The following is a 15,062-nucleotide window of genomic DNA, read 5'->3' as shown; positions in this document are numbered from 1 at the left end:
GAGGACATTTCACACTGCGGCTAACATATCAATCTCCTATTACTTTGTAAACACAAGGCAGCTTCTGCCTTTTCCTAGGTTTACAAGCTGTCTTGTCAAGAGCCGAGAACTGAGCTGTGGTTAGAGCTAAATTAGTTGACCCAACAGGACATCGAAGCCAACACTTTGGCCCAATTAATGTTTAGGTGGCCAAATAAAGATATGAATTTTCTCTGTAAGACACTGCCTTGTCTGGTTTCATCATTGTTGGAAGAACAATGATGGTGATAACACTAGAAAGCAGAGTGAAAGAGCCACCACGTCTGAGGGGCTCATTGTGTGCCAGGGCCTCTGCTGAGCACATTACACATTTCAATGAATCCTCACATCCACATTCCATCCTTGTTTTATAGATGAAAAAAGAAGTTACAGTACAGAAGGTTCAGTACCTTTCCCAAGGTCACACAGCTATTAAGTCATACAGTCTCCCTACAATACACATAATGGTTCTATAGGACATTTAACTGCCATATGTCAACTCATGGTCTATACCATAAATGTTGGTCTATACTATAAGCTATCCCATACTCTTGGCACCCAAGACCACCTTTCTCCACAAGAGTCAGACTTTGTTCCATATTATACAAACTTAAATTGGTAATCTTGGTTTGAGTAATTTCAGAAACAGAATCTTGTCATTCCACTCGCTGAGCCAGGTCTTCTAGAAAAACTGTTCCCCAAACCCTTTGAAAAGCTCGCCAAGGGAGTTCCCTTTGTGGCTCAGCAGTAACGAACCCAACTAGTATCCATGGGGATGCGGGTTTGATCCCTGGCCTCACTCAGTGGGTTAAGGATCTGGCATTGCCTGAAGCTGTGGTGTAGATCCCAGACTTAGCTCAGTTCCTGCATTGCTGTGGCTCATTCCCACACTGCTGTGTAGGCCGGCAGCTGGTAGCTCCAATTCGACCCCTAGCCTGGGGACTTCCATATGCCGCAAGTGCAGCCTTAAAAAGCTAAAAAAAAAAACCTCATCAAAAATGTGAAGAAGATAAAAGTAGTTATTTTGACAGATGACATAGCTTTTTGTATACTGGTTGAGAAACCATCATGCCTGTTGACAGCTATTCAAGATAGTACATAGAAGCACTTATTTTCTCATCCAGAGATTTCCATTTTGACAGTAGACTATTGTATTTATCCAATAAAGCCTCTACTATTATGATGAGTGAACACTGAGATTCATTTGAAGAGCTGTGGTTATTTAAATTCCTGTCAAAAACAAACATATCGCAGCAGTAAATGATTGTAATGTATTTGTTTTTTTCTTTAGGGCCACATCTGTGCCATATGGAAGTTCCCAGCCTATGGGTTGAATCTGAGCTGCAGCATCACAGCCACAGTAATGTGGGATCTGAGCCACCTCTGTGACCTACACCACAGCTCACAGCAACGCCAGATCACCGATCCACTGAGGGATTGAACCAGTATCTATGAGGCTGTGGGTTTGATCCCTGCATCCTCATGGATGCTAGTCAAATTGGTTTCCACTGAGCCATGACGGGAACACCTCAGCCATCTTTATAACGATACAAAACCCAATGATACTTGCAATTTAAAATACAGTATGGGAAATTCCATTGTGGCTCAGTGAGTTAAGAACCTCACTAGTATCCATGAGGATATAGGTTCAATCCCTGGCCTTGCTCAGTGGGTTAAGAATCCAGCATTGCCTTGAGCTGTGGTATAAGTCCGGGACATGGCTTGGATCCTGCATTGCTGTGGCTGCGGGGTAGGCCGGCAGCTGCAGCTCTGATTCTACCCCTAGCCTGGGAACTTCTATATGCCACAGGTGCAGCCCTAAAAATAAATAAATAAATATATATATATATATATATATATATATATATATATATATAAAATGTATATATATCTTTATATGTGTAGAAATATATATATCCTCCTCTTTTCACTTCGTCAGTTTCTTTGTTTCTTCATGGAGTTTATGCTTTATGGGGGGTCCATAAATGTGAGTTTCAGTCGGTACTGGGAAAGGTTTCATGAGTCAAGTGACTGAGGAAACTCTAAAAAAAGAGGATATTAGGAAATCTTGACAGCACCAGTGCACCGCTCATGACACAAATAGGTTTATTGCAACCAAAATATTTTATTTTTTAAATTTTATTTTATTTTTTCATTTTTGGCTGCACACTCAGCGTGTAGAAATTCCCAGGCCAGGGATCAAACCCATGCCACAGCAGCAATGAGAACCACAGTAAGGACAGCACTAGATTGTTAACCCAAAGCGCCATGAGGGAACTCTAAACCAAAATAACTTTATGTAGAAATCACTCATGATAACATTATTTATTATAATCAATTATAGCTCATAACTTGATGACGTACTATACCTCTATTATTTCTTTTTTTTTTTTTTTATGGCCACACTTACAGCATGTGGAAGCTCCTTAGCCAGGGATCAAACCTGTGCCACAGCTGTAGCAATGCCAGATCTCAACCCCCTGTACCACACGTGAAATTTCCTACCTCCATTATTTTTATTTATTTATTTTTTTTGTCTTTTGAGTCCTCCCCTCCTCCAGCACATGGAGTTTCCCACGCTAGGGGTCCAATCAGAGCTACAGAGCTATAGCTGCCAGCCACAGCCACAGCAATGCCAGATTCGAGCTGTGTCAGCGACCTACACCACAGCTTATGGTAATGCCGGATCCTTAACCCACTGAGTGAGGCCAGGGATCGAACCTGCATCCTCATGGATGCTAGTCAGATTCATTTCCGCTGAGCCACAATGGGAACTCCTCTACCTCCATTATATCTAAATGGAATCCTCCATTATCATCTTTAACCAAAAGGCAAAAGGCCTGGTGCAGCTACAAGACAGTGATGCTGAACCCCAGGGGTCCAACCAGAAGATGTGTAAAGATAGGGATATAGGAGTTCTCTGGTGGTGCAGTGGGTTAAGAATCCGGCATTGTCACTGCTGTGATGAAGGTTCAATCTCTGGCTGGAAAACTGCATGCCATGGGCATGGCCAAAAAAAAAAGATGGGGATGCAATGCGGCCCTGGTGAGTCAGGATCAGAATAGGAAGCTACCGACCCTGCTCCCTATTGGAGCCCCATCAGCTCAGTTTTGGGGTAGAGTGTGTGTATCCTCCTTGGACCTTTACTAAGTTGGAAGTTAAAAGGTTTTCTTGGATTTCATGCTGTGAGTCTTTATAGGTAGCAAGTTTCCTATAACCTGCCTTTGAAGCTAGGCTCTAAGCCAGGGGCAGGGCCAGGAAAGACCCGGAGGGGATGAGTAATATTCCAGCTGCCCCCCTAGCAACTGATCTTTCCTGCCTCATCATCTTCCTTGAGGATGGACAAAGATAACTCTGGCCCCTAGAAAATGTATACTCTCTTTTCCCTTGACTCTCTCCTCATCACCACTCCCTAGAATAATTCACTGTGCAGCCCAATCCCTACTCTGAAACTTGCACTACCACCACCTCCCCATTCTGTTTCTTCCCTCTACCAGGAAACTGAGCCCAATTACCAAGTCCTGATGCGCATCCTTATTTCTCGAAGTGAGACTGATCTTCTGAGTATCCGAGCTGAGTTCAAAAAGAAATTTGGGAAGTCCCTCTACTCTTCCCTCCAGGTGAGACTTGCCTGGTTCTTAACCTGGATCCCCAGAGCTTCACCTGTTACCTCCACCCTACACACAGCTGAGCATATTCATGCCCTGGAGAACTCATGAATCTTTGATTAATTTAGTACAAGATTCCAGGCACCGAACAAGCTCTGGACCAGTACAAGGGAGAGGATGCAGTACCTGAGCCATGCGGTAGTGGGTCTTTCTAACACTTGACTTTCTGGTCTGCAGGACACAGTGAAAGGGGACTGCCGATCAGCCCTACTAGCTCTGTGCAGGGCGGAAGACCTTTGAGACGTCTCTGCCCCATCTGCACATGGCATTCAAGGGTCTGAGATTCCCAAGTTTGGCTGAGGCTGCAGGAGACCAACTGGACCTCTAAATAAGATAACCCTTCACTGAGCACCCCACGTTCCAGCTTCTCGTGGAGGCTGGAACTTGATGTTTCTTTTACATCTCAATTGCCTTCATCTCAAATTGATGTGTACACCTGGGTCCTCCCGTTCTGTCTTGGGTGCGGGATAATGGGCTCTCTTTGACAGTTTCTGCCCTACTCATCCTTCTTTATCCTGGTTAGAACATCTCACTGATGCTTGAATTCTTTTGGCAAACTTCACTGTCATCTGTGTTCCCTGACTGAAGTTTGGGTGGAGCGGGACAGGGCTGGAAGCAGGCCTTGAAGTTGGAGATGCCTTTGATGTGCACTTGGATATTCAACAGGAATCCCGTCTGAGACTTGAGACTGCAGTTATCAACAACCACCTTCCCTTCCGTGTCTCTTCTCAGCTCCATTATTTTCTCTTTCCCAGGAAATTTCAGGCAAAATAACTGAGAACCAGGAACAACAACGAGGTCAGAAATGGCTAGAGGTAGCAAAAGACCATCTGTAGGACCTGAGAAGCAAGCAGAGAATCAAGCCATCCCTCCCCTGCCTGGAAAGATTTGGGTTAGCAGGATGCACAATCCCCAAATTCATCTGTCCAAAATGGGGACTTGGAAACCCACCTCCCCACTTACAGTACTATTTCCAAAAGAAGATTTAGCAAACATAGAGAAACAAGGAGTTCCCATCATGGCTCAATGGGTTAAGAGCCCGACTAGTGTCTATGAAGATGTAGGTTTGATCCCTGGCCTCGCTCAGTGGGTTAAGGATCTGACATGGGTGTGAGCTGCAGTGTGGGTCACAGACGAGGCTCGGATTTGGCATTGCCGTGGCTGTGGTGTAGGCCTGCGGCTGCGGCTCCAATTCAATGCTTAGCCTGGGAACTTGCATGTGCCTCAAATGTGACCCTAAAAAGAAAAAAAGAAACACAAAAACAAAAAAAGGAAAAAGCAGGCTTTGGTTCCCCCTGCTGGCTCTACTAGCAATGACAGGCCACCCTCTCTGGCCTCTTTTCCCGTCCCCTCCCCTTTTGCATTCCTCAACTGGGTCAAATACCTAACCCCATAGCTGTAGGGTAAGGCAAACAACAGATCTCAGGAAAGAAGTTTTATTTCCAAACTCCTAGGAAGGCATTACAAATAATGCAGTTAGAAACTGAACTCAAACCCTGAAACAGATACAGAGGGGCCTGCAGGAGAGCCAGGATGACCCAGCCAGTCAGGGGTGGGAAGTAAGGGAGATGTGTGGAGACAGAGACTTCACCCTGGAGCCTGAGTGTATATTCACGTGACTGTGTTGGGCAAAGGGAACTGGGAATCAGAAATCCTTACCCCACCAACCCCAGTGTGGCCCTGGATGGTTGAGAGGAGTCAGCATGTGAAGGCAAGGATATCACTAAATCTGACCTTGGCATTTACTGCCTGGTAAATCCCCAACATTCCATAAATAAGTTACCCTGCATATCTCAAGCTGAGCTAGAGAAGCGAGCGAAATAGCCCCAGTCCTTGAACGCGGAGGCAAGGCAGCCTGGCACTGAGTGGGGCTACAGGAGGACACAGTCAGACTCTTGCTTCGGCCTTTGCCGACGCTCGGCAGCTGGGCGTCCAGACGTGGCTCCTCTTCCCTGTATCAGATTTAACCATCAGTCATCCAGCAACCATAGAAAAGCACAGAACAAAGATTCTAGATGGAAGCAGGGTCATCAGGATCAGGAGGGGCAGTGGGGAGAGAGACAGGAAGGGACCCAGGGAAGAGGGACAGAGAAGGGCCCAGAGGGAAACCGTGAAGAGATGATAGCAGGAATAACAAGTATCTGGACCAGGGGGAGCAGGGGTGGCACACGAGGGGCAGCGCCAAGGGCAGGGCGCAGCTGGCCCACCTGCAGCGATGGGGCCGGTGCTGGAACAGGCTGGGCTGCTTGGTGCTGTTGGTACTCCTCTTGCTGAAGTTGCTGGGCCAGCTCCAGGTCGCTAAGACCCGATGTGCCTTGAGGTGGCGGCTGCTGCTGCTGCAGGGACAAGGCAATCAGGTAGTCCTAGAGAGAAGGGACAGAGCAAGAGTTGTGAGGTAGCCTGGGGTGGGGGGGTAGCCAGGCTAGCTTTAGGTTTCCACACCAGCATTTCCTGAAGCTTCCAATGCTCCAGCTCCCTCTTCAGAGCAAAACACACAGTCAAGTGTAGAGAGGGTCTGAAGATAAGAGAGAGAAGAGGGGCATGGGAGTCATATGTTCCAGGCTCTAGATGATGAGGTGCAGGCAGCTCGCCTATGGCAAAAAGCTCTCTGAGGTGAACGGACATGTGCTCTGCACCCTCCTCAGAGGTCCCCTCATACCTGGTCCACCTGCCGCTGATTTTCTGGGGAGCCACGCCCACCTTCTGCTCCAGGGCCCTTGCCCAGGGAATGACTTAGGTGAAAGTCAGAGTCACAAAAGCAGCTGTCTCCATCCACGTTGTGCAGGCTCTCCCACACCACTTGCTCTTCCTGTAGAAAGCCCTGGTCAGTGACCAGTAGGTACAAGTGACTCTGCAAAGAAGAGGACAAAGTTCCTTGGTGGGACAAGTGACAGAGACAGCTTATGGCCAGAATTCATCAGAGATGCACAGAGATCATTTGAATCAATCGGTTTGTTAGCTGGAACACGTCAGTGTGAGCACGTGGATCTTTTTTTTCCTCTTGGCCATACCCACAGTATGCGCAAGTTCCCAGGCCAGGGGTCGAACCTGTGCCATGGCAGCAACCGGAGCTGCTGCAGTTACAACGCCAGATTCTTAACCTGCTGTGCCACAAGAGAACTCCACATTGGATCTTTTATTAAATATGTGTGCCTGTGGGGAGAAGGAAGGGCTGTCTAAGTGCGTGGTTATCTGGGCGTGAGTATGGCAGTCACTGTGGTCAAGCAGGGAGTCCTCAGGGCTGGGGTCCCACACAAGATCCTGCTTCCTACCTACTTCCCATGGTTTTTTGGGCTCCCATGATAGTTACGAGAATAAATGCTTTGAGAACCAAAGATCCTTCCCTCTTCTACTTAATTCCCAAAGCACTTAGAGGAGTTCCCGTTGTGGCTCGGCAGTAACAAACCTGACTAGTATCCATGAGGGTACAGGTTCAATCCCTGGCCTCGTTCAGTGGGTTAAGGATCCGGCATTGTCCTGAGCTTCAGTGTAGGTCGCAGATACAGCTTGGATCTGGCGTTGCTGTGGCTGTGGTGTAGGCCAGCAGCTGTAGCTCCGATTTGACCTCTAAGCTGGGAACTTCCATATGCTTTGGGTGCAGCCATTAAAAAAAAAAACAAAAACAAAAACAAACAAACAAAAAAAACACAAGGGAGTTCCCCTTGTGGCTCAGCAGAAACAAATCTGACTAGGAACCATGAGGACGCAGGTTCGATCCCTGGTCTCACTCAGTGGGTTAAGGATCCGGCTTGCCATGACCTGTGGTGTAGGTTGCAGACGCGGCTCTGATCCTGTGTTGCTGTGGCTGTGGTGTAGGCTGGCAGCTACAGCTCTAATTCGACCCCTAGCCTGGGAACCACCACATGCCCATGATGTGGCCCTAAAAAGCCGAAAAGAAAAAAACAAACAACAGCAAAAAAAAACTGCTAGCTTTGGAAAACTATAGTGTTGTTCAAAAATTGTACTAGCCCTTCCTGGGAGAGGTTTTACACTCCCTGAACCACGGATGGCAGGCTTACTCCCCGTGGAGTGAGATGCTAGCAGAACTAACACGTATCATTTGCAGGTAGAAGCACTGGAAGCAAGGACGTGGTATCCCTCTCGCTCTTCTCCCGTCTATATTCCAGATAAAGGCTGTTTTGTCAGCCTGGGTCCCAGAGTGAAGATGACAGGACAGTGGCCAATCCTCAACGGACATGCAATATGAGTGAGAAATAAGCCCTCGCTGTGGTAAACCACAGGGATTTTAGGGGTCATTTGTTACCAAAGCTTAATCCAACCTGTCCTGACAGAAACACTGATCCGGAAGAAAAAGGCATGAGGGAGTGACAGCCCTCCGACCCCCCACCTCCCAACCCTCCTTACCTTGTGCTTAATCATAGTGCTAAAGTGGTTGTTTCGGAAAAAGACACTAAGTTCGCCCTCCTTGGCCGCTGCCGTTAGCTCACACAGGCCGTGGTAGGTCAGCTGGGCGGCGGTGGTCTCCAGGAACTGTTCTGCAATTAGGCCTGAAAGCAGGGCACAAGAAAGGGGGTAGTGTGGTGGCTTAAATGCCAAGTCTGCAGTAGGATCATCCAGAGAGCCCCTGTCAAAGCCCCAGAGCTCGGTCTCACCTCGTGAAATCCCTTCCTTAAAGCCTGGCTGTATTCATTCACTCAACAGATACTAATTGAGCAGCTACTCTGTGGCAGGCACCGCACTAGGTACTGGGGGATCGATCAGTGAACTAAACAGACAATCTTCCAAACTCTGTCTCACAGAGCTGACATTCTAGGGGGGTATGGTGGCAGGGGACAGATAATAAACACTAAACCTAAATAGCCATCGTTCCCTCCACATAAGACCCACAGAAGAGAAGGGAGGGATGTCACCTTCTGTCACGAGGTTGGTGTCACTGGAGTGCTTGCAGGTGATGATCTTCTCTACCAGCTGGTTGTAACTCAGTTTCCCAACTGCACTCACAGCCTCAGGACTCTGCAGGGGCAAGGGAGTGGGGTGGTACCAAAAAAAAAAATTGAGATCTTTTTTTAGGAAGGAAATGAACCAAGCCCACAAGGACTGCAACCCTATGACTAAAGCTTCCTGAAACTTTTGATGTCTAAAGAACTGATTTATTGGAATTCCCATAGTGGCTCTGTGGTTAATGAATCTGACTAGGAACCACGAGGTTGCAGGTTCGACCCCTGGCCTTGTTCAGTGGGTTAAGGATCTGGCATTGCCATGAGCTGTGGTGTAGGTCGCAGACGCAGCTTGGATCTGCTGTGGTTGTGGCTGTGGTTGTGGTGTAGGCCAGTAGCTGTAGCTCTGATTAGACCCCTAGCCCCGGAACCTCCATAGGCTGTGGGAGCAGCCCTAGAAAAGGCAAAACGACCAAAAAAAAAAAAACAAAACTGATTTATTTACATAGAGTTTGCTTGTATTTCAATGTCACTCCCCAAAACAGTGGAAATTAAAGGAATTCTGCCCTGGATCCAGCCTCTAAACCCAAATCCCTTCCCAAGCCAATCTCCGCCCTACCTCCTTAAGCCCCAGCACAGAGAGGTTGGCTTCCCTCTCAGCGGAGCTGGCTCAGTCTCATGTGGGCCCTCCCACCCTCACCTGTGGATCAACAAGCCAGCCATGGTACAGAGGGATGCCTAGCAGGTCAAAGATACTGCACTCAGGTGTATACTCAAAATCAGAGACACCTGTGAATCGCACATTGACATCCAGACCTGTGGCCAGTTTAGGCAGCACTGTCATTGCATCCTCCACATTCTGGGCATAGGAAAGAAAAAGACGGGCAGATCACATCAACACACGGTACATCTTAAACTTCCACAGTAGGTACATAGACAGAATTATACCCATTATCTTATTACAGGCTATTAGGGAATCTAACCTGCAAAAATACTGAATCACTATGCGGTACACCTGAAGCTAACCCAAGTATGACGTATAATTAAGTAGAGTAAATTAACTACACGTCAATAAAAAAAACCCACCTCACACAGGGTTAAATGTCAATTATATCTCAATAAAGCTGGGAAAAAAGAAAATGATGGATAGTCCAGCCTCCCCTCCTCCCACACCACTCCTGCCTCCAGAAAAAAAATGTTAATCTCATTGCTTTTCTCCCTTGGTTCTCTCATAAGCCATTCCACCCTTCCCTCTCTCAACCCTCCCTTATCTTATGCAAATGAACATATTTTCTAGGACAGAGATACACCCTCTCCCTCCCGCTGAGGGAGAGGAGGTTCAAGGAACCCTCTGGAGAAGCATCAGAAAGACCTCTCAATAGCCTGAGTGCCCCCCCCCCGCTTTTTTTTTTATGTTGCTTATGTATTTTATTAAGTAAGAATATAGTTGACTTAATAGTGTGCTTATATATTTTATATATAATAGTTTGCATCTCTCAATCCCATACCCTTAACTAAGCCCTCCCCTTTTCCCTCTTCCTTTTAGTGCAAAACCTGTCAGTTTTGCCTATACATTCATTTTTATTACTCAATGAATTTATTACATTTATAGTTGTACAATGCTGAGTGTCTCCTTATACACCTGCCAACTCCCATGTCCAGAGACCTTTCACCTCACCTGCTGAAAATTAAGCTGAAGTCCCTCTGATTTCTCCTGGGGCTTGATGGACAGAAGGCAGTCTCCTAAAAGGTAGAATTCCTTGTCAGCTTACCCACCAACCGCCTCAAAAAACTGCTTCCCGGAGTTCCCGTCGTGGCTCGGTGGTTAATGAATCCAACTAGGAACATGAGGTTGCGGGTTCGATCCCTGCCCTTGCTCAGTGGGTTAAGGATCTGGCGTTGCCATGAGCTGTGGTGTAGGTCACAGATGCAGCTCAGATCCCGAGTTGCTGTGGCTCTGGCATAGCTCGGAGGCTACAGCTCCAATTAGACCTCTAGCCCGGGAACCTCCATATGCCATGGGAGTGGCCCTAGAAAAGGCAAAAAGACGAAAAAAAAAAAAAAAAAAAAAAAAAAAAACCTGCTTCCTCTTCTCTGGGAGGTAATGTCACAGAACCACAGATTTTCAGGGTTGTGAAGGGCCTTGACCTCTCAAAGGAAGAAATAGGCCCACAAAGGTAAAGGGGCCACTCAAGGTCACAGGTGAAAGCTAAGGGAAAATTTGGGGCAACAACCCAGGACTCCTGACATCTTGACTTTGGCCTTTCATTCCCCAGCCTAGCAGAGAAGCCCAGTAGATCTTTACCCTCCCTGCAACTTAAGATCCCTGAACTCTTTGGGTCTTCAGGGGGTTTGTTTTTGGCCACTCCTGTGGCATGTGGAAGTTCCAAGCCACAGCAGCGAAAATGCTAAGCCTTAACCCACCGTGCCACAAGGGAACTCTGAGCCTTTTGGGGTTTTTTTGTTGTTTGTTTGGCTTTTTTTTTTTTTTTTTTTTTTTTGGTCTTTTCAGGGCCGTACTTGAGGCATATGGAGGTTCCCAAGCTAGGGGTCCAATTGGAGCTGAAGCTGCTAGCCTACGTACGCCACAGCCATAGCAACGCCAGAACCATAAGCCACTGAGTGAGGCCAGGGATTAAACCTGCATCCTCATGGATACTAGTCATTCGTTTCCAATAAGACACGAAGGGAACTCCCTCTTTGGTCTTTTTAGGGCTGAACCCTTCAGCATGTGGAAGTTCCTAGGATAGGGACTGAATTGAAGCTGCAGCTGCTGGCCACAGCCACAGCCACATCAGATCCGAGCCGCATTTGTGACCTAGACCACAGCTCACAGCAACGCTGGATCCTTAACCCATGGAGCAAGGCCAGGAATCAAACCCGCAACCTCATAGTTTCTAGTCAGATTCATTTCTGCTGCACCATGACAGGAACTCCACTAGCTGGGTTCTTAACCTGCTGAGCCACGAGGAAAACATTTTTTTGGTCTTTTCAGGGTCCTGAATTCTTAAATTCTGGATTTTTGCCTGAGTGGATAGCACTGGAACCTTCTGGGTAATTCTTCTTCAAGGCCCAGTCACTCACCAAGATGGGCCATGAGTTCATCTGACGTGATCACTTCTTTCTGAGGTGGCAGCTTCACCTAGAGGCAAGGCATGATCAAAGAGTTAGCCAGGTGTGCTTTCCTTTGGGGAGCCCTGAAGAAGAAACCCAGAGAAAGGGGCAGGCATTCTCCAGCAGTCGGCAAGGTGGGAGCAAAGGCTTGCAACGGAGCAAAGGAAAGTGTGAAAAACTGCAAGGCATGCCCATTTGCTAGAGATTTGGATTATGACAGATAATTGTTTTGTTTTGTTCTTATCTCATTTGTTCAAGGTGGAGAAATAGGAAGAAGAATCTGGCAAGTTCTGACTGGTTTGAGAAAATCAGAATAATCAATGTTTCTGAGCCCCCGACCAAACTCCCTCACCTTCCACTGGAGAAAGAGGATGTTCATGATGGCGAGGAGCGGGCAAGGGCCGTTAGTGCTCTGGGTGATGATGGGTGTTCGTTCTCCCTTCCAGGGGATCCACTTCACACAGTAGAAGTCTAGCTCAGGCTGTCGGGCCCTAGGGGACTGGGGAAGCTCCTGGGGCCTGGAGCAGGCCCCCACTGTCTCGACCTCAGGCCACGTCCCCTGGGCTGGCCCTGTTTGGCAGGAGCTGGCATCAGGTGGAGGGGACTCGAGGTTATCATGGCCCTGGGCCAGCAGCGAAGCTTGGTCTTCTGGCTCCTGTTCTCCAGCTGCCCCATCGGCCTCTCTGGCATCCTTGTCCTGAGGGTGCTCATCTGGTTCTGACGGGACCTCATGGTTTTCGGGGCTGACTGCTTCTGCAATCCCGGCCTTACCAGAGGCTGGATGCTCCGGTTGATGATGTTCCATGGTCAGGAGGGGTCAACTGAGGGGCACCAAAGGACTTTACTATCCTTGGGGATGGCCTAATCTAAGCTTGATATGCAAAAGAGAGAACGATAGGATAAGAAGGAAATCATTGGGCTGGAAAGCAAATAGACGCAGAAAGGTCCTGGAAAAAGAACTCAGTGTGGAAGGTTTGGTTAGTGCCTGTTCAGTCACTCCTGGCTCTGGGTAGGATAGCTTTGGGATAAACAGAAGGGTCCCAGGCTGAGCTCTTTCACATCTAACTTGCTGTGACCAGATAGGACCAACGAAGCTACAGGGCCTTCAGGCTTGGAAGGGATGATTCCAGCAGGATTGAAGACATTGGATGGAGTCAGTTTCCCTGAAATGGTAAGGACAAGGAATAGTGAAAAGACAGAAAGAGACTAAAAGAACAAAGAAATGTTAAAACTATACTAAACTAGTGGGGGGAGTTCCCTGGTGGCTCAGTGGGTTAAGGATCTGATGTTGTCACTGCACTGCTATGGAATGGGTTTGATCCCTGCCCCCCAGAAATTTTATATGCCAGAGGCGTGGCCAAAAAAACCCCCAAACTATACTGATGGTTATTAATCCCCTATAACAGGCATTGATAAGCAGATAGGTTAGGGGATCCCTGGAGAAAGTAACCAGAATATGGCTTTCTTTCTTTCTTTTTTTTTTTTTTTCTTTTTTCTTTTTAGGGCCACACCCGCAGCATATGGAAGTTTCCAGGTTAAGGCTTGAATCAACCTGTAGCTGCTGGCCTAACACCACAGCCACAGCAACCAGGGATCTGAGCTTAGTCTGTGACCTATACCACAGCTCATGGCAACGCCAGATCCTTAACCCACTGAGTAAGGCCAGGGATCAAACCCACGTCCTTGTGGATATTAGTCAGGTTCATTACCACTAAGCCACCACAGGAACTCTAGGAATGGCTTACTTGACATAAGCCATTTTTGTGATCTAAGCCTACCCACAATGCTGGCTCAAGAACAGGTCTCAGCAATTAATGATCTTAAGGGAGAGAAGGCAGAATCTAGGGAGGAGTGGTCAAGAAACAATAGTATAGGAGTTCCCATCGTGGCTTAGGAGAAACGAATCTGACTAGTATCCATGAGGATGCAGGTTCGATACCTGGCCTCGCTCAGGAGTTAAGGATCCTGTGTTGCTGTGAGCTGTGGTGTAGGTCACAGATGTGGCTTGGATCTGGAGTTGCTGTGACTGTGGCGTAGGCCAGCAGCTGCAGCTCCAATTCAACCTCTAGCCTGGGAACTTCCATATGCTGTGGGTGTGGCCCCAAAAAGACAAAAAAAAAAAAAAAAAAAGAAACAAACAAAAAGCCAGAAAAGAAACAATAGTGCAGGAATTCCCTGGTAGTTCAGCAGTTTAAGGCTCAGCATTGGAAAGGGTTCAATCCCTGGCCCAGGAACTTCTGCATGCCTTAGGCATAGCTAAAAAGAAGGAAAAAAAGAAATAATAGTGCAGCCTTGGGAGTTATCTTGAGGTACAGAGGGTTAAGGATCCTGTGTTATCACAGTAATGGATGGGGTCGTTACTGTGGCACAGGTTCAATCCCTGGCCCAGGAATTTCAGCAAGCCGCTGGCGTGCCCCAAAACAAACAAACAACAACAACAAAACACTAGTGCAGCTTTGGGGCAGGATCCTAGTTCCTCAAGGAATATACATAATATAGTGTGGAGTTCCACAGGAACTAAGGCCCCTGCCCAAGTGGAGGACAGAATGACACTGGACCCTCCAGACTTCCATCAACTAAAGCTTAGATTCTGTAGACCTTTTTCCTAATTCCTTTTTTTTAATGTCCACACCCATGACAAATGGAAGAATTCTCCTCTGTCCAAGCCCCCTCAGGAATATGCTTGTACCCTTAGCTTAAAACCTCCCCAATTTGGGGGGAGGATTTCCCAGTGTTCGCCTTACTGCCTGCAAGTAATAAATCTTTCCTTCTCCAGATCTTGGCTTGGTTGTGTCTATGGGCTCCACACCCACCCAGAGGCAAACTCAGTTTTTGGGTCACAGTATCATGTCAGTAACTCCCACCACAGGCAAAGCAAGAGTAATTCCTCCGCCCCTCCTAAACGCCATCCCCCAGCTGTTCAGGGAACAACCTGAACACCCAGGCTTGTTATCTTTAGGGCCACCTTCTCTCTGCCTCATCCCAAAGGCAAAAAGATAAGCAGTCATATAGTGCTGGGGGTGAAGAATGAAGAGTTAGTATCATGCCCCGTAAAGGAGAAACGCTGGTGAGAAAGAAGTCTTTCTCCTCAAAGGACCTCCACTGAAGTTTACACAATCTCAAGCCACAACAAAAAAGATTCTGGGAGGGGCTTCCTGTAGGCTGGAGAGGGGAAGTGTAGGCCAAGGGGACTTGAATCAGAGATTGGTTCTGATAAGTAACTTCAGATTAGAGGCATGAAAAACACCCCACAATTCTTCCAGTATGTCTCCCTTGACAGCTGGAGTTGGGACAGCAACTTGTTTGCCCCCTAAACTGCTAGACTCACGAGTAGTTCGCCCACTACATAGAATATGAAAATGCT

General features: G+C 47.5%; 2 protein-coding genes across 33 annotated transcripts in view; one reads left to right on the top strand and one right to left on the bottom strand.

Moving 5' to 3' along the window:
- ANXA9 (annexin A9) overlaps positions 1 to 14,473 on the top strand; it is a 30,236-nt gene extending 15,763 nt beyond the window's left edge. For 13 of the 30 annotated variants that reach the window (XM_085020336.1, XM_085020335.1, XM_021088524.2 and 10 more), the window contains 2 exons: positions 3,516 to 3,638; positions 3,864 to 7,021. In XM_085020336.1, coding sequence (XP_084876462.1) covers positions 3,516 to 3,638; positions 3,864 to 3,926 — 186 coding nt within the window. In that variant the 3' untranslated portion in view covers positions 3,927 to 7,021. Of the gene's footprint in view, positions 1 to 78; positions 221 to 3,515; positions 7,022 to 11,956 lie in introns of those variants that run through there. The other 17 variants (XM_085020329.1, XM_085020323.1, XM_085020340.1 and 14 more) reach the window with 4 other exon arrangements.
- The window catches only part of MINDY1 (MINDY lysine 48 deubiquitinase 1), a 12,613-nt gene continuing 2,659 nt past the window's right edge, over positions 5,109 to 15,062 (bottom strand). The window contains exons 2-10 of one of the 3 annotated variants that reach the window (XM_001929665.8): positions 12,051 to 12,861; positions 11,669 to 11,726; positions 10,263 to 10,327; positions 9,285 to 9,443; positions 8,558 to 8,660; positions 8,052 to 8,194; positions 6,346 to 6,537; positions 5,894 to 6,049; positions 5,109 to 5,638 (exon numbers count right to left, since the gene is read on the bottom strand). In XM_001929665.8, coding sequence (XP_001929700.1) covers positions 5,558 to 5,638; positions 5,894 to 6,049; positions 6,346 to 6,537; positions 8,052 to 8,194; positions 8,558 to 8,660; positions 9,285 to 9,443; positions 10,263 to 10,327; positions 11,669 to 11,726; positions 12,051 to 12,503 — 1,410 coding nt within the window. In that variant the 5' untranslated portion in view covers positions 12,504 to 12,861 and the 3' untranslated portion in view covers positions 5,109 to 5,557. The remainder of the gene's footprint in view (positions 5,639 to 5,893; positions 6,050 to 6,345; positions 6,538 to 8,051; positions 8,195 to 8,557; positions 8,661 to 9,284; positions 9,444 to 10,262; positions 10,328 to 11,668; positions 11,727 to 12,050; positions 12,862 to 15,062) is intronic. The other 2 variants (XM_021089890.2, XM_021089891.1) reach the window with 2 other exon arrangements.

Source organism: Sus scrofa, chromosome 4, assembly GCF_054392235.1.
Source record: "Sus scrofa isolate SSC_HxYL_T2T_F1_AM1 chromosome 4, Sscrofa_HxYL_maternal_Yorkshire_Landrace_v2.0, whole genome shotgun sequence".
Lineage (NCBI taxonomy): Eukaryota > Metazoa > Chordata > Mammalia > Artiodactyla > Suidae > Sus > Sus scrofa.
The sequence above is the reverse complement of the archived record's forward strand: the minus strand, read 5'-3'. Positions and strand labels throughout refer to the sequence as shown.